General features: G+C 43.8%; 1 protein-coding gene across 11 annotated transcripts in view; it reads left to right on the top strand.

Annotated features, from left to right (window-relative positions):
* Irf2 (interferon regulatory factor 2) overlaps nucleotides 1-16926 on the top strand; it is an 86527-nt gene that overhangs the window by 57253 nt on the left and 12348 nt on the right. For all 11 annotated transcript variants that reach the window (XM_005329225.5, XM_021729065.3, XM_078031029.1 and 8 more), the window contains one exon: nucleotides 6524-6641. In XM_005329225.5, coding sequence (XP_005329282.2) covers nucleotides 6524-6641 — 118 coding nt within the window. The remainder of the gene's footprint in view (nucleotides 1-6523; nucleotides 6642-16926) is intronic.

Below are 16926 nucleotides of genomic sequence, written 5' to 3'. Positions count from 1 at the left end.
TGTCCATTAAAATGAGCAAGTTGAGGAGAGCATGGCTGTGAGTGGGACTTGGCCTTGTTGGCTCAGGAAGAAAGTGAGAGGTTCCCCTTGGGTGCAGCATGTGAGTCAAGTTCCCCCTCAGCAAAGTGCGTATTCTGAAATTCTCTGTGATGAAGATATGGTCAGTCCCTGAAATGTGTCCCTTGGGGGACACCATTCCTTCAGCAGAAGGCAGATGATTCATCAGATATAAGTTCAGCCTAACTTTTGAATTTAAATCTACTTCTACATGTCTTATAACACAGCAGTGGAAAATGGGTAAGGCCAGTGGGCTGCCCACGGTTTGTGGTTCCTGGCTGCCAAAGTCAGTGAGTTGACTTGGGGTATCTGTAGAAGGTTTTTACAGTTAATTCCCCAGGTGGTCTGGAATGGTGCAGGGAGAGGACCTTATCCTTTCCGAGCTATGAATACATGACTTTATTTTTGTATATTAGAACACCTGAGCTCCAAGTTTATATGTTCTGTGCAAACTTATAACAGGATAAACTAGGTAGCTTTCTTCTGTTCAGAAGTTTGTCAGTGTGTGCCTAGTGTCATGAATACGTGCTGTCGAGGCAAGCTCTTCCCAGTTTTCAAATCCAGTTGAGGCTTTAATTAGCAAACGATGTTTAGGACATGCCAGCCAATTACCTCAAGTTTTTCTGGGTCACTCAGATGATTTATGCTGTCACAGCACCCACTTTGGTCCCCCAAGATTCGCAGCCATATGGTTGGTTTGGAAATGATGCCTCAATCTCCTCGGGTATTCTTTTTGTGAATGCATCCTGTGTACTTAGTGAACCACGTTTTACCTGACCTCAGCCCCACCTGTGTGAAGGTGGCCATCTAACGAAATTTGAAAGGAAAAAACAATAGTGAATTATGTTAGACTGTATGTCATCAGTACATATATGTGTTTCAAAAATATCATGGTGTAGTGTTCTGTGAGAATTCAGACAAGACAGAGAACAGCATAGGATAAAAGTAGATAAAACTGAGGGTAGACAGTTGGCTTTTTTTTAACCCCTCTAAATGGCAATTATTATAACCTCATTTGATCTCCCTGTGATAAATAGGTCATCTCCCTTTTACATATTGAGGAAGTAGAGGCACAGAGAGATTGAGTTATTTTGCCAAGGTTGCACTGCCTTATGGAACTCTGGGACTTGGATTCCAGTCAGTCATCTCCAGGACCGGTGCTCTGTTACTTCATCCAGTGCCTCTCTGTCTCTTGGAATCTGCAGTGAGAACTTTGGGTTGGGTAGGATAAAATGGAAGCATTTCTCAAAACTGGAAGCTTCATGAAGGAAGCTCTAGAGATGATAGTTGTTGTTGAGTCTTCCTTGGATGAGTCAGGAAACTGGTTTAAGAGCAGGAATTTTTGTGAGGGAACAGTAGAAAATGAAGATGTACAGGTAGAGCAGTTATAAACGAATACTTCCTGCCTTAGAGGGTGGTCTGCAGGCGGAATGTGTGCTTTGAAGCTGTGAAATGCTTCCAGATCAAAGTATTAGTGTCGTGATGGAAATATAATTGAAAGGGGCCTAAAGCCACTGGTGAAGAGTAGGACAGGCTTGTGTGAGTTCTCAACCCAGACCCATGGGCGGAACTTGCAAAACACAGCAGATTCCAGTCCACAGAACCTTCCCACAGAGCTGATGGCTCTATCAGCTACACAAGCCACATGAGCTCTCAGTCATTCAGGGGCAGGCCAGGTGACCACCTGTTTTAGCTGTTGCTACAATAGTCCCTTCACAAGCTGCAAGAGGTCTTTCAGTTTTTAAACTTAATCAGATGAAAACACGAGAAACCCACTTGAAAAGCACATAAAATCCTACCTTGGGTGAAACAGGTATCAATCAGGCTTATCCCGCCTACTCTGATTGCTTCCTTCCTCTATAGGTGGCTTTTAAGGGGACTACTTTGAGCAAGTATGGGTGATTTTTGTGACATCAAGTACAGTTGAAATCCTTAGAGCAGATTTTTGGAGCATGATAGAGTTGGTATTTATGGTTTTTTTTTTTTTTTTTTTTTTTTTTGTTGTTGTTGTTTGTTTTTTGTTTTGGTTGTGGGGATTGAACCCAAGGCCTTGTGCATGCAAGGCAGGCACTCTATCACTCTACCAACTGAGCTATATCCCCAGCCCTTTAGAGTTGGTATATAAGGCGGGTTTTTCTTGGGGTGATCAGAAGGGATGGTGGGGGGGAGAGACCATCACAGCAAATGCAGACAAAGATGGCAGCCACGAGAATGGAGCAGAGGAGACATTTCTCCAGAGCATGGAAGGAGGTTCAGAAGATAAAAACAGGAGTAATTAAAGAGGAGGCCCAGAGAAAGGATGCTGGGAATGTTGCTCATTTTGGAAAAGAGGGCAGGTTTGATTTTGAGTGCCAAATGGCAGAGAGCCCTGTAAAGCAAATGTTCTTCAGCAGGCATAGAACTCTGGTACGTGTTGAGGGATGTAAGTGGATGGTCATTTGCTCCAGAATGACATTAGACAGATGCCTTCTCCAAGACAGCCACTCTGTGAGATGCAGACAGACCCCAGGAAGAAGGGAGAGAGAGGAAGAGAAGTCAAAAGGGAAGCTTCAGTGAATAAAAGGGAGAGAGTGAAGATGACCTGGTTCTAGAAAGGGAACGTATTTCTGGGACTAGGCCAGAGGCTGCAGGCTGTTTTGTACTAGAGCTATTCTTTATGGACTGTGGCTGCTGGGACACGATGTGTGCACCCTTCTAGGTCCAGTTCCCTGGCCCACTCTGTGGAGCTCAGTTGCCAGCCTGAAATTTTTGTTACCTGATAGATCTAGAGATACCCTTCTATCGGATGTCCTTAAATTGTTTTAAAGGAGACTAGCTTTGCTTGGATGAATTAGGGCATTTTGGGATATGGAACGGTGGAAAGTCACTTATGGCTGTTACTTGAGGGGAAGAGAGGTAACGAAAAGGAACTTTTGACATGGGTGAGACAGAATGGGCTTGGAGCAGAGGGATTCGAACCTTGGCCCAGTAGAGGCCCTCAACTCCTCTAACTTAGGATCACCCCAAGTCCATCCAGCAAGCCTAACTTGAGACCAGCCAAATGTGGATTATTTACAGGTCTAAAGATAGCTGCTCTTACCTTTAAACTCTCTGTTGCTAGTTTGTTTTTGCTTAAAATCTCTTAAACTGTAGACCAAACCTTAGGTTCTGTAATTCTAGAAAATATTCTTAAACCTAAATATTTGGCAGAGTTAATGCATGAACTTTTATGGTTTTCTTTGGAGCAAGGCAAGAGGATCAGAAACCAAGAATGCTATAGGCTACTTGATTTACAGGAGAGTCTTTATCTAATATGAAAAAGAGAACTGAGAGGAATCTGTTAATATGAGCCATGCTAGGTGACGGTGCAGTGTGAGGCCTGGTTGAGTCTGGTCAGAAGTGAGGCATCAGAAAGGACCTGCTAGACTTGCACTATGTCTGGGCACATAGTACATAAAGAACTTTCTGCTTCTTTTCTCAGCTTGAATCCTTGAGTTATTTAATATTCTGTAGGTTTAGATGTACTTACTTCTAATCATTTCATCATTTTGACTGAGTTTAGTGAAGGCCCTTTTTCTATGGGCCTATTGTTCTGGGTGGAGTCCTTTCTATTTTACTGTACAGCTTACCATCTTGTCCTTCCACAGTGACAGTACTAATGAGATGGTTCCCATTGAAGACTGAAATTGCCAGGATTTTTTTTTTGGGGGGGGTGGGAGATGGAGGTGGGAGGAGTAAAACAAAATTCAAAATAGTTTCTCAGTCTCCATGGGTAAAAATGTATTTCTCCATTGCAGAACAGGTAGGGATGGTGGTGTAAAACAAGGTCCAGATAATTCTCTCAGTCTCCATTGGAATGAGTCTAGGATACAGGGGTTTATTAAGACAGAAAGATCCTGGGATTGAACCATTGTGCATGAAAGACTGAATTCAGTTTCTGTATCTCCTCAGATTAAAAGGAGTGTGATCTTGCAGAGTTAATTTAGTCTCTGAGTAATGATTTTCTCAAGTGGAAAGTGAAAAAAGTATCACTTGCCACTAAGTAAACTGTAGATCATATGAAGCACAGAGATCTTTGATTGAGAAGTCCGAATAATTTAGGCTTGTGAATATATGCAAGTCTGACTGCCTTGTTATTTTGGTAAGAAATTTAGAAACAGAATGAATTAAAAAAAAAACCAAAATAACAAAAGAAACTTCTAAAAAAAAAAAAAAGCAGTTCTTTGCACAATTTCCTCTGATCCCTACACTGAGTTCCTTTGGAGGCAACTGAGGAGATGGAAGTGGAATAATGAAATTCGAGGGATGATTGGGGACGGAGAGACTCAAAGGGGACCCTAGAGGATGCCATTAAGAAAGGAAAGTCGGGTTGTGGCTCAGCGGTAGAGTGCTACCACATGTGAGGCACTGGGTTTGATCCTAGGCACCACATAAAAATAAAATAAAGGTGTTGTGTCCATCTGCAACTAAATAACCAAATTTGTTTTTTTTTTAAGAAAAAGGAAGGTACTATTGGAATGAAGGGAATGAAGCAGTGTCCAGTTTAGTTCAGTGTGTCAAGGGGGTATAGTACAGAGCTCCCTATTAGGTATAAGAGTTGGGGTCTAGGGAAAGAGAAGTGGGAGAGGGCCACTGGGTTTGGGAGAATCAGGATTCATCAGTAACCCTTGATTGTGGTGAGGAACTTACTTAATAGTAAGTACCGCGTACTTATTTGTCTCATTTAATCCTCACACCAGCTCTGTAACATGGATCTTGTTTCCATGGATTTCTGTCTGAGTGCCCTAAGAAAAGCTTAATGGGGTTAAATAAAGTCCTGCAACCAGTGAAAAGCGGAGGAGCCTGTCTTTGGCCCCTGGTTTGTCTGATTCCAAAACCCATGACCTTACCAGCCTCTGGGAGCTGGATTCTGCACATGGGGTGGAAGTGAGACCATAGGTACCTACTGACAGGGAGTGTGGGAGGAGACAGTTAGGAAAGGCAGACATTAATTCAGTGGTTTGGCTTTAGGAAGGAGGGAAAAAAAAAACGGTGACTCAGGTCACAGAAAGTGAAGTATTTTCCCAGGAATGTTAGGCTTCTTATTTGAAACTTATAAAAGAGATGTTGGAGGAAACAGGGAAGGAAAAAAAAAATCTGCCCAGGAGTGCTGTTCTAGGTTCTTCCTTTATTTATGTTTGACCTTTAGTATGTCTGGTAAGCCATGCAGCATATGATTTATTTTTTCTTTCTCTCTTCCTCTCTTCTCTCTCTCTTTTCCTCTTCTTTTCTTTTAATTTTAACCCAGCTGCACAGTGAAATAATTCCTTAACATTGGATCATGGGATCATGAAGAAGGAGACTATCTCCCTTCCTATGTGATTGCTCTAAGATTTTGGGAGGAGGTTAGCATTGATTCCAAGTAGGACATAAGTAGACCATAATGGTAATGATAAGAACACCCAGCATGCCTTAGGCTGTGACTGCTCTTGACCTTCCAAAGCACAGTTCTGTCTCTACCTCTGTGGTCCTCTGTGGTCCTCTGTGCCCAGTCTTGTGCTCCTTCCTCTGCTACCCTCTTCTTCCATTTTGGATTCCTCAGGAATCATCCCGTGTGGCTTTTGTCTGATTTTCATTGTTATCATCAAAGCAAATGCAATCTTACCTTGAGGAAATACTCTCATCAAACTACTTACCTCAGGACTGGCTTTCTTGGAGTTGGTCAGTACTCTCAGGGAGTGGAGGGCTTGAATGCACTTGAAGAAAGTTGAAATTCAGAAAGTATGATAAGCAAAAGAACTTGTTCTTATTTCATTAATATGCATGTGTTGGATGGGATACTCAGGCACTCAAAGAACATTTATGTGAAACCATGGGTATGAGGTTGCCTAACTGGACTTGGGCCAAAGAAACAGAGGCTTCTGATGTGACTGTAGCACAAATTGCCAGCCACCACCCAGTATGGGATGCTCACGTAGCTGCAGTCCACCGCTAACCGTGTCCAAGGAGAATTCACCCACAGGTTGTGCTGGGTCCCTGTTCTTGCGCCAGTTGTTGAGGTAGAGCCTTTCCTAAGAAATTATTATAAAAGTGGTGGGTTGACTCCTCTCTAAAAGAGAAAGCCAAGGATTTGCCTCTTTGGAGCACACCCCGCCAAGGAGGAGGACTTGGAATCTCTGTCCTGCGGTACTTCACACGGACAGTTCTGCATCTCTACTGAACCCCAGAGCCATTTGTCCACCGCTGTAAGCATTTCCTAAAGGCAAACCAGATGTGCTGGTACCATTTCCTTGAAGGAAAATGAAAGAAACCAAATACCCAGCAGCATGCCGTGTGCAGAAACGATCTGCTTTAACTCAAGGTTAATTGAAAGAAGTAGGGGATGCATACGGTAGATGAACACAAATGATTCTAGCATTAAAGAACTTAGACAGAGGGTAGAGTTTAAGCTAAGAAAAGGGAGGGGGAAGGAAGTGTTCTCAATTCTTTTTTCTTTTCTTCTTCCTAGCAAGAACCAGTTGAGTCATCTTTGGGGCTTAGTAATGGAGTAAGTGATCTTTCTCCTGAGCTCGCGGTCCTGACTTCAGCTATAAAAAATGAAGTGGATAGTACGGTGAACATCATAGGTAAACCGTTTTGACATCTTATTTTTTATACGCACAAGCAGCCCTCTGAGGTCTAAAATTTGTAAACCAGTGATCTTGAAATAACATCATCAGTAGGAGGAGGTCTTGGAACCATCTCAAAATCCAACTTCCATTCCCCAGATTTCAGGGCTGAAAAGCAAAGGCCTTTAAGGATGAAATAAAGGAACCCAGATGGGTCTGCCCCAGAAAAGAAGGCCCTGAGCGACTTCTAGGAAAATGCTTCTTCTCCCGTGGCTGATGGTGACTGGTTCTTACTCTTTCACTATTTAGTCACATGGATGAGACTGATTTTTTTTTTTTTAAATTTGGGAAACAAGGAGGGGGAACATGGCCCTTGCACCTTCTCTCAGCAGCTGCTCCTTGGCTCGCTTGCCTCCAAGGTGGTGCTCATTTTACAGGTGAAGAAACTGAGGCACAGAGACCTGTTGTCAAAGATGCACAGTGTGATTTTGTAGGTACTTCGGAGCACACACCAGACTCAGTACTCTGAGCAGGAAGTGGATGGGGGAACAAGGCAGGCCCAATTCCTGTTTTCATGGAGGGACATAAATAGTAAGCAAATAAACCCACAGGTAGCTACTGCATTCCCATTTGTAGTATATACCTCATAGGAAGAGAACAAAGAGATGGGAGAGGATAGCCTTGAGTCAGATTTAGATTTGGAGGTCCCAGGAGTGATGTTTCCCTGCAGACTGGTGTGAAGAACAGCATGGGACATGGGGCAGGCACGATGTCCTCAGAGTCTGGGGGAACAGAAAGAAGCAAGTGTGACATAGTGTAGGGAGCATAGTGAGGTCCCCTCAGAGGGGGGGCGGGAGGTGTCAAGGGGGCCTTTGCATGCTTCAGGGAAGGAGTTGGGGTTTATCCCAAATTTGCTGGAGAATGTTTTCTAAAACTTCTTCTTTTTTTTTTTTTTCTTTTTTAATTTGAAGTATGACCCAGATCGTGAAGTGTCCAGGTGTTTTACATACTCACATAGTGGAAACACCCTCCCTTGGAACTCATCTTAGCAGTGTCCGGGATGCTATGGTGAATGGGTGGTGGGGACCTCATGCAAGAGTAGAGGCCAGCAGTCAATGTGACTTTTTCCTAGAATTCGGAGCTGGGGCTTTGTGGCCCTCCGGTACCTTTTGGTCCGTTTAACTTTGTTCCAACAGGGCTCCTGATGTTTAATAAGAACCAGAGAGATCAAACACAGCTTTAAAAGCCAACTTCCTGCCTGGGCACCTTCATTTCTAGATCCTCAGTTTGACAGTGACAGGAGGCCACACAGGGTATAAATAACATCTCCTTGTTCCCCTGGGTTTTGGGGTTTGGGGAGTAGACTTGCATATGCAGAGACTGCCTTAAGCATTGAGGTCTCTGACAGATGCAGTGTGAGGCAAACAAAAAGCCTGGCCTAACGTGGGTGATGGCCAGAGTCTCATTTGGGTCTTCTTCCTGCCCAGGAGAATGTAAGTCACCCTAAAACTTAAAGTCTCAAATGACTAGTGAATAACGAAACACAGATATTTAGAAATATATTTACAAGCGTGAAGCCCCTGATAGATCTAGTCTACATGGGTGGGCCCTGGAACTAGACATGAAAAAGATGGCTCTGGTGGTTTATTTAAGGGGCTACATCAAAGGCAGGGGGTACATCACGGGCGGAGTCTTGCTTCATGATGTCTTACCGTCAGCAGGTTGATTGACATCTTGTCAGGTCAAACCCATCTCAGGTGCTGTGTGGGACATGACAGAGCTTGAGGGGGAAGTTCACCTGCATCAGACGATCAATCCCTGTGGGGGTCCAACGGGATGTTTCCAGTGTCAGACTTATCCCCTCGCTAGGCTACCATGTGCAACATAGTCCACACACAGCTCATGACACTGGCCTTTGCCCCAGCACCCAGACTTGACACTGGGATGGAGGCAGTAAGTCCCACGGTAGGGTTTGAGCCCAGAGGGATCCTGGAGGCTAAACATATTTCTCACTTCCCAGGGAGGAAGCTCAGGCCCTGTGAGTAAAGCCACTTGCCTACCAGAAGCCCAACTTTCCTCCCTGCTGGACCTCTTCATTTGATGACCCACCCTTTACCTCCCTCTGCCCCTGTGGCTGCGTCTCTCCACCCCCTGGTTCTGCACTGCTTGCCTTTCTCAGCAAGATTCCCTGAAAGGTGCATGCTGCCCCTTGAGCCCTTTAGAAACAGGAAGATGTTTGCCCAACTCCAGGCACATTTTCTTAATATTCAGTTATTTTGAGTGAAATGGTTGGTGTTTGGGGAAGTTTCCTTTATTTATGAGGTGAGGTCAGCCTCAGATGATATGCCAAAACAAAGCCAGAGTTGTATCAGGGTTTTCTTTACTTTTTTAAAACATTACTATTACATTTATTTTTAGTTGACAGATAATACTTGCATGTATTTATGGGATACAGGATAATGTTTTGGTTTATACATGTATTGTAGAAAGATTCATTAAAACTAATTAACACATCGGTTACTTCAACCACTTATTCTCTCTTTTTTTTTTTGAGGTTTAAAAATGTTTTCAAAAATCTATTCTTTTGGACATTTTGAAATATACAGAACATTATTATTATTTTTTATTTCTTTTTAGATATGCATGACAGCAGAGTGTATTTGGACATATTATACATACATGGAGTATAACTTATTCTAATTAGGATTCCATTCTTGTGGTTGTACAGAACATTATTATTAACTGTGGTCACTATGCAGTACATTTGGACACTAAAGCTTATTCCTCCAGTGCACATGGGACCCTGTATTCTGAGATCAAACATCTTCCCTTGCCTTCTCCTCCCCATCCTAGCCTGCATTCTCCTGTAACCACCTGTCTTCTCTCTGTTCCTATGTGATTGACTTTTTTAGATTCCACATATAAGTGAAATTACCCAGTATTTGTCTGGCTTATTTCTCTTGGCATTAATGTCCTCCAGATCCACTTTTTAAAAATCGTTTTGGTTGAGTGTTCAGGGTGTAAGTTCTCTGTGGGTTGTTTTCGCCCTCTTGTGTGATTGGTGAGGCCTGGGGCTGTTGTGAGGGGAAAGGGGCTGTACTCTCTCCTGGTACCAAGATAGTGGCCAGTTCTGGTTAGAGACTCACCTACTGGATTAAGTGACTTCCTGGTGTTAATGACAAGTTCATAATAATGAGCAGCAAAATGAGTTTGAGGATATTTTTCTCATTAATTGATGGCCCTTAGGAAGGTATGTAATTATATGTAAGTTGATTCATGAAGTATTTAAAGAGAAGGGTAATTTGCAATCGTTGCTCACTGTGGTACCATCTCAGACAATGAGCACCTAACAGTGCTCTTTCCCCACAGCCTCCCATGTGATTATTAATGAGCCATCTTTGGCATCGTGATTTGTTGTGAGAGAGGAGGAACATGGGGATTTGCATCCCAAGGCCACTCTGGCATCTGAGATATTGTTGCTCTGTCTCTCTTTACCTTGCAAAATGCTCTATTTAAAAATGACAGTTTCTTGCTTTCAGGTCCTGGGTTTCTGAACCCAGACATCATTTCAGTTTTCTGTTCAGGCCCCTAGGTGAAAGCTATTCATCCTACTTTATTGAACTACATTTATAAGATTAAAATCAGAAGCTGAAATGAGTACTTAATATGATAGTATGTACGTTGTCTCAGAGCTCTTTAGGAAAATGGATTGAAAATCAATAACTGAATCCAGTGGAAGACCAGCCACTAGTACATTCTTCTTTTCTTTTTTTAAATACATATTTTTTTAGTTGTTGATGAACCTTTATTTTATTCATTTATTTATATGTGGTGCTGAGGATCAAACCCAGTGTCTCACACATATTAGGTAAGCGCTCTACCACTGAGCCACAACCCCAGCCTGACTAGTACATTCTTATTCTGGACAGACTTGGCTGTTTTCCTTTCTATGTGAATAACTGTGTAAAATGTGAAAGGTACTGTTGCCCTGACAAACGAACTCTTGCTTCATTGCTGCAATGTTTTGCTTTTATTCTTGCCACAATGCACCGCAGAAACACACACCCAGGAACTGTTAGAGGGCTGTATCCTGGTCTTGCCACTCTCTCCATAACAGCTGGATGTATTTTCAGAATTATCCAGCTGTGCATACCAGAGAGGAGTGTGATGTCTCCATACTGAAACTAGTCTCCAAAGGTCCCTTCACTACTGTCTTATTAAGTGCCCACGCTTAGCACCCAAAAGACCTATCCCCGATTTCCCTTTAAGAGGAGGGAAGAAAGAAAACTCCTTATTTTTTATTTTTAAATTTCTTTAGCATTGAATTTTGTTGTGTGTGTGTGTTGACTTCTGGTTTAGGAAATGGAAGAAGCCAGCAACATGTGGAATTGTTCTGACAGTGCGCGCTGGCCTCTTGCCAAGGTTAGCAGTGCTTTTGCTGAGCTGTATGGAAATGCTCTCCAGGCCAGCCTAAGAAGTTTGCAGGTGCAGAGGACATTCCGTCTGACTTGCCTGGGCAGTACTTTACAGTCCCATTGTGTTGCTTGATAAAAGGTGACCCCACCCTTCCATAAAGCAAAGATCACTGGAAACAAAAGATGCTATTCATCACTCTGAAGTTCATAAAGCAAAACTAGAGTAACTAGACATAACAGCAATTAGGAAGTAACGTATTTTGAATTTTGTCTTAATTTTGGATGCTCAGAGTGCAGCTTTGAATGCACACTCCTGGCAGTTGCTTTCAATTTGACTAACTTTATCTAAAGCAAAGTCTAAGTAGCTTTTTTAGCCCAACCTAGAAACCCAGCTGTCAATAGAGGGGGGCAGAAGGAGGGGAGAACAGATTCACAATGTCGAGACCCACTTTGGTGTCCCCTATGAAGGCCTCCCAGTTAGAACTCCAGGGTGGCAGCCTCTGGCACCAGAATTATGTGATTTTGAGGATGACCAAAGGTGATAATGAGACCCAGCGTCAAGGTGTGATTCCATGTTTTCCATTTCTATTGTCTCCTGTTGTTGTTCCTGGTGCTTAAGGTATGAAATTGCATCTATAGAATAGGAAGTAGCTTTGGGGTGGTTCTTTAGAAGGAGGACACCCCTTTTAAGAGATCATCCGTGCTTGTTTTCACAGGGTTAGCAGCTGTGCCCTGGGACTTCCCCTGGGAGGGCCGAGCTATTAGGGATAGGGGCCAGAGACAGAGCATCCACTTTTTACCAGGACCCATGGAAAACTCATGGCAATATGAAGCTGCATGTGAAGAGTGAATCAAGACCCCAGTACCCTCCGACACAGAGGGGACAGCATATTTCTTCTTCCATGGCAGAATGGGCCTGGGACAGCCTGGCACACGGATAGGACAGTCTCTGTGTGCTAACTGGGAGCCCTGCTGCTGGGGTTTGGCAGCTGTTTTTTCAACCTTATGAAGTTTTAATTTATCAAGGAACCTGTTATCTTTTCTTGAGGCTTTATTTAAAAAAACAAAAAACAAAAAACAAAACAACTTTTTTATTGTTTGGAAATAGTTGGAAACAATACCTTTATTTTATTTATTTATTTTTGTGTGGTGCTGAGGATGGAACTCAGCGCTTCGCATGTGCTAGAGGAGTGCCTCTACCGCTGAGCCACAATCCCAAGCCCCGAGGCTTGATGTTTTTTCTCTTTCCTCCTATTCCTTGCTGTCTCCACCTTATTGATCATTCACGGGTCTTTCCTTCTTGTGTTTCTCAAATCCACCTCCTTTCAGTTCTGGCGGTTGCTAGTTGTACTGTGGCTCTCACCTGGGCTTCGCTTGCTCTCTCCCTTTCATTCCTTAAACAGAGTGATTTGTTTCAAATGCCAGTAGTAGTACCCTGTCACCACTGCCCCCAAGGCAAAGGCCCAGGTTCTCCCCAAGGCTGGCATCACCTGGTCTCTGCCCGTGATTTTTATGCCTATTTTTAAACTTGAATTATTCTAAACAGTGCAACCCACATGTGGCCATTAGGGAAAACGAGGTTGGTGGTGGCTTTCATTAGTGTGGAGCAGCCACTAAGGCTCTGGCAAGTCTGTTGCTAAGTGAAGCTGCCACCTGAACATGTCTCATACTCAAATTTTTGCTCCCAGATCATTGACCCCTGAGACACTGATTCACTCTCTGCTGTTTTTTTTTTTGTTGTTGTTTGTTTGTTTGTTTGTTTTGATTTTGGTACCAGGGATTGAATTCAGAGGCACTCGACCACTGAGCCACATCCTCAGCCCTAGTTTGTATTTTAACATAGAGACAGGGTCTCCCGGATTTGCTTAGTGCCTTGCTGTTGCTGAGGCTGGCTTTGAACTTGTGATTCTCCTTCCTCAGCCTCCCGAGCTGCTGGGATTACGGGCATGCACCACCACGCCCAGCTTCTGCTGAGTTTTTTACTGGGAAGCAGTGTTTGGCCCCTATTGTATAGTAGCAAGTGATGTGTCTTCTCACATGGTGAAGCTTCCCGCCCCACCAGTCACAGGTGCCTGTGCCTGTCCCTACCTGTTGAGGTGGGGATAGCAGGCAGCCCAGGCAGCCAGGGTAGCGAACCCACACAAGGATTGACCTCTGTGTCTAAAGTTGCTAACCCTCGTCTCTCCCACCATTGCTCTTCAACCAGTAGTGGTTATGTTTTACAAAATATAGATCATGGCTGTATTTTATAAAGACAAGAGCACTAGATTAGCGGTTAAAGGACTTTATTTCTCGTGCTACTTCTGAAGTTTTTTATTTACCGTGAGATCTTGGGCAAATGCCCTAACCTCTTTGACACCTAATTTACATATAAATTGATAATAGCACACTTGTTATTATTTTTAAAATTGAAATAAAGATATATAAACAGAAATTTAAATATATATTTAAACAGAAATAATAATATTGATCCTGTCTACCTTACAGAGATTTAGTGAGGAAGAAGGGAGACATGGATGAATCATTCTCTGGGTAGAAGGTGGTAAATATGATTATGATATTATCAAAATCAAATTAAAGTGTGTTTGAGTAGGAAAAGTAGCCTCCATAAGCTGCATCATCAGGGCTGGTATTAATGGTTCCAACGCTCACATTCTCGTGTAAGGTCCAGGAGAAATTTCACCCTGTGGTTGATGCTGATGGTCTGATTTCATAAGCTTTGCTGGCCAGTTTAATTGGGTGACCTTGGCAATCTACCTGGCCTCCAGTTTCAGCTTTTTCAAATGTAAAACGATAGGACAAACCCACCTCCAAGGGCCTTTCTGTTTTTAATAGTCTCAGCTTTTAAGCCTGGGAGTGAGCTGCTTTCTCAGGTGGAGCCCTACACTAAGTCAACAATTGTTAATAAAGTAAGAATGACCTTTCAAGCTATCAAACCGGTTCATCAGTAACCAGCCATGAATAATGTTGTTGTAATTCTCAGCAACTAGATTGAGATAAAATTACCCTCCTGTGGCTGAATTTGCATGATATGCTGATCTGACTAAGCTGGAGGGGTTTGGTGGATTTCTAGCTCCTCCAGCCATTAGAGAACTGTTGAAAAGAAATGTCACTGGTGGTTAGGGGCTCAAAGACTCATTAAGGTGAAACTGCAAGTTTTTCCCCTCAGAGGGGCTTAGAAAGCTGGAGAGGAGCTCAGGTTGAACTTCGTTAATGCTTTGAGACTGTGTCACAGAGGAATAGAAACTTGGGGGTCAGGTTAAGCTGACCTTGAATCCTGGTTCTGCCACTTCCTGGCTGTCTGACCTTGAATTAGGTATTTAGTTCTCATGCTGTTATTTCATTATGTCTAAAATGAGGATCATGACTGTTTCTTCCCTGTAGGACTGAGAGATGGGGGGGGGGGGGCAGATAGGCAGGAGAGGCTAAGGCATGAGCTCAGGAAGCTAGGTTTCCTGTTCATATTTCCAGTCAGGTCACTGACCAGTGCCCAGAGAACGGCCACAGAGAGAGACAGATTAGTGATGGCAGTGAAGCGCATCTAGAGAGAATCTCAATGTTTTGATTTCCCTGCTTGTCCCAGGGGCTTTGTCTCAAGCTGGAAATTTCCTGAAGTGCCCTCAGTGAGGTTGGGATGGAGAGGAGTGCTCATCCCTTACTGAGGCATGCAGCAGTGAATTCCCATGGGGGAAGCATGGCCTCGGAGATAATGTACTTATAAAAACGGGCTTTCTAGATCTTGGCCCAGAAAACCAAAGCTTACTACTATTCTGTCCTAGTCACTAGCATTCGGGATATTCTTAAAATTTGAGTGCAGGCACTGATCTGCTTTTTTCGTCTGAGATCATATATGTTAAGTGAAATACAGTGCCCCTGATTCCTTTTGGGGGTGCAGTTCTTAATGTTTTGACAGGTACACTCAGTTGTGTGACCACCATACTCCAGTCAGAACATTTTTGTCACCCCCCAAACATGTTCTCTCCCAGCCCCCACACAGCAGCATAGCCTCCTAGGTCTTCATTGCTGCATTTAGGTTTAAAAGAGTCCACTGGCTGTGAATCTTGGAACGTTCTAGAAAGCATTAATTGTCACAGTCCACATTTGCAAGTTGTGAATTTCTGCACGATCCTATCTCCAGCCTGTGAGCCTCAACCTTCCATTCATGTGTTTTTTGGGCGGAGATTTGTCGCTCCTCCCTGGTGCCACCTGTGAGCATGTGTCCTGACAGGATGCAAAAGTTCTAATGCTGGTTCTCAGCTCTCAGGAGCCATGATTGGGTTGAAGAGATATGGTATATACAGCTAAAAAGTTATGTGAAAATTTACAGAATTAACAAGAAATATGAAACAGAAAGTCAAGGAATGCCACAAGGTCCTGTCATGGTGTGGTTTGGGCTGAGTTCCAAGGACGGAGAGTGAGAGGTGTGCAGAGCAGACACAGGTCTGTAGGTGCCAGAGTGATCAAGAAGGCTCCAGAAAATGGGCATTCTGGATAACTCCTGCCACAGTCTGGCTGGGCTCAAATCACGAGCCACTGAAGCAGGAACAAACTTTATTTCTGAACTCCACCAGCACACTCCACACACGCTCTCCTCCAGGTACTACCAACCGGAAATCCCTCCTCCGGCACTTCCCCAACCAATGTGAACTCTCCAGGAATCCCGAGAGAACTCCAAAGTAGAGGAGTCAAAGCAAACGTTAAAGGTCTAATATACAATTGAATCAATCCAGCATCATCTTAATGGCTCGCCACTCAACCAATACTATTGGCAAAATGCCAGGGGCCATTCCGACTCGGCTGTGGCCCTCAACAAACTCCCATTGCTCTACCTCCCACTCTCACTGAATTCCTTGAATGGGAAAGAAATACTTCAGCTCCTCAGCTTTCATCTAGTGTTCTCCCTCTTGCCTTCCCCTCCTTTTCCATATTCACTGCCGTAAGCCTTAGCTCACTCGGTGCTGCCCAGTTGCCTACTAGACTCCTTAGCAACCCTCTTGTCTCTGGGGCTCTCTTGCCGCCCCTCCTGGTATTGGATAACAGGGACCTTGCAAGCAGGTGCTCCATGAGACCTTTGTTGCCTTGGTGCGCTCGACTTTGCATGGTGCCTTCCCTCTTCAAACACACACACACACATACACACACACACAGAGTGCTTGCTTGGTTTCTGTCTCCACTCACCAAGTGCCTCTTAGGACTCGGGACTGGATAGGACTTTGTTTTCTTTTCCTGCCACTTTATTGACTAGGGAGAAATGGCAAAGGAAACCTTGGGAGGGGTCCTTGTGGGCACTCAGTCGGAGCCTGATGACCTGCATAATCCATGCCCTCACACTCAAATGGGATAGTCTGAAGGGTGAAAGCAGAATTTGAGAGTCTGCTTGCCATAAATAGCCTGCTTACCTCTTCTTTAATTATATCCCAGCCAGGAAAACCTAACAGAATCCCATTTCCCTTCCATTCTGTTTGCTGTGGCTTTGTGAACTCCTGTCACGTCCTATCACATCCCCAGCCCCGTTCCCAGCCTCTTGGGTGCCTTCTTTTCTTTGTTACAAAACCTAGGAATTCCCACTGTACTCTGAAACCTTCCCTGAGTAGAAATCAGATAAGGTTCTCATCACCCCCAAAGTAATTACAACAGGGACTTAAAACAACTTGGCGCCAATAAGAAACTTTGAGTGACTGAAACAAGAGCCAGTTCCCAATTCCAGGAGATGGCAATGGGGCTCCTTTCTGCCTAAGCTGAATATTGTATAGTTGCAGAAGTGGGAGGAAAAGGACAGGAACAAAGGGCACTGCATAGAATCCAAGCTGTGTGAGTTTGCACAGGACACTCTCCCTCTCTGTGTTGGAGTGTTTTCATCTTTAACAGGATAATGATGGCTTCCTTGT

This window comes from Ictidomys tridecemlineatus, chromosome 14 (assembly GCF_052094955.1).
Source record: "Ictidomys tridecemlineatus isolate mIctTri1 chromosome 14, mIctTri1.hap1, whole genome shotgun sequence".
Taxonomy (NCBI): domain Eukaryota; kingdom Metazoa; phylum Chordata; class Mammalia; order Rodentia; family Sciuridae; genus Ictidomys; species Ictidomys tridecemlineatus.
This window is presented reverse-complemented; position numbering and strand designations above follow the sequence as displayed.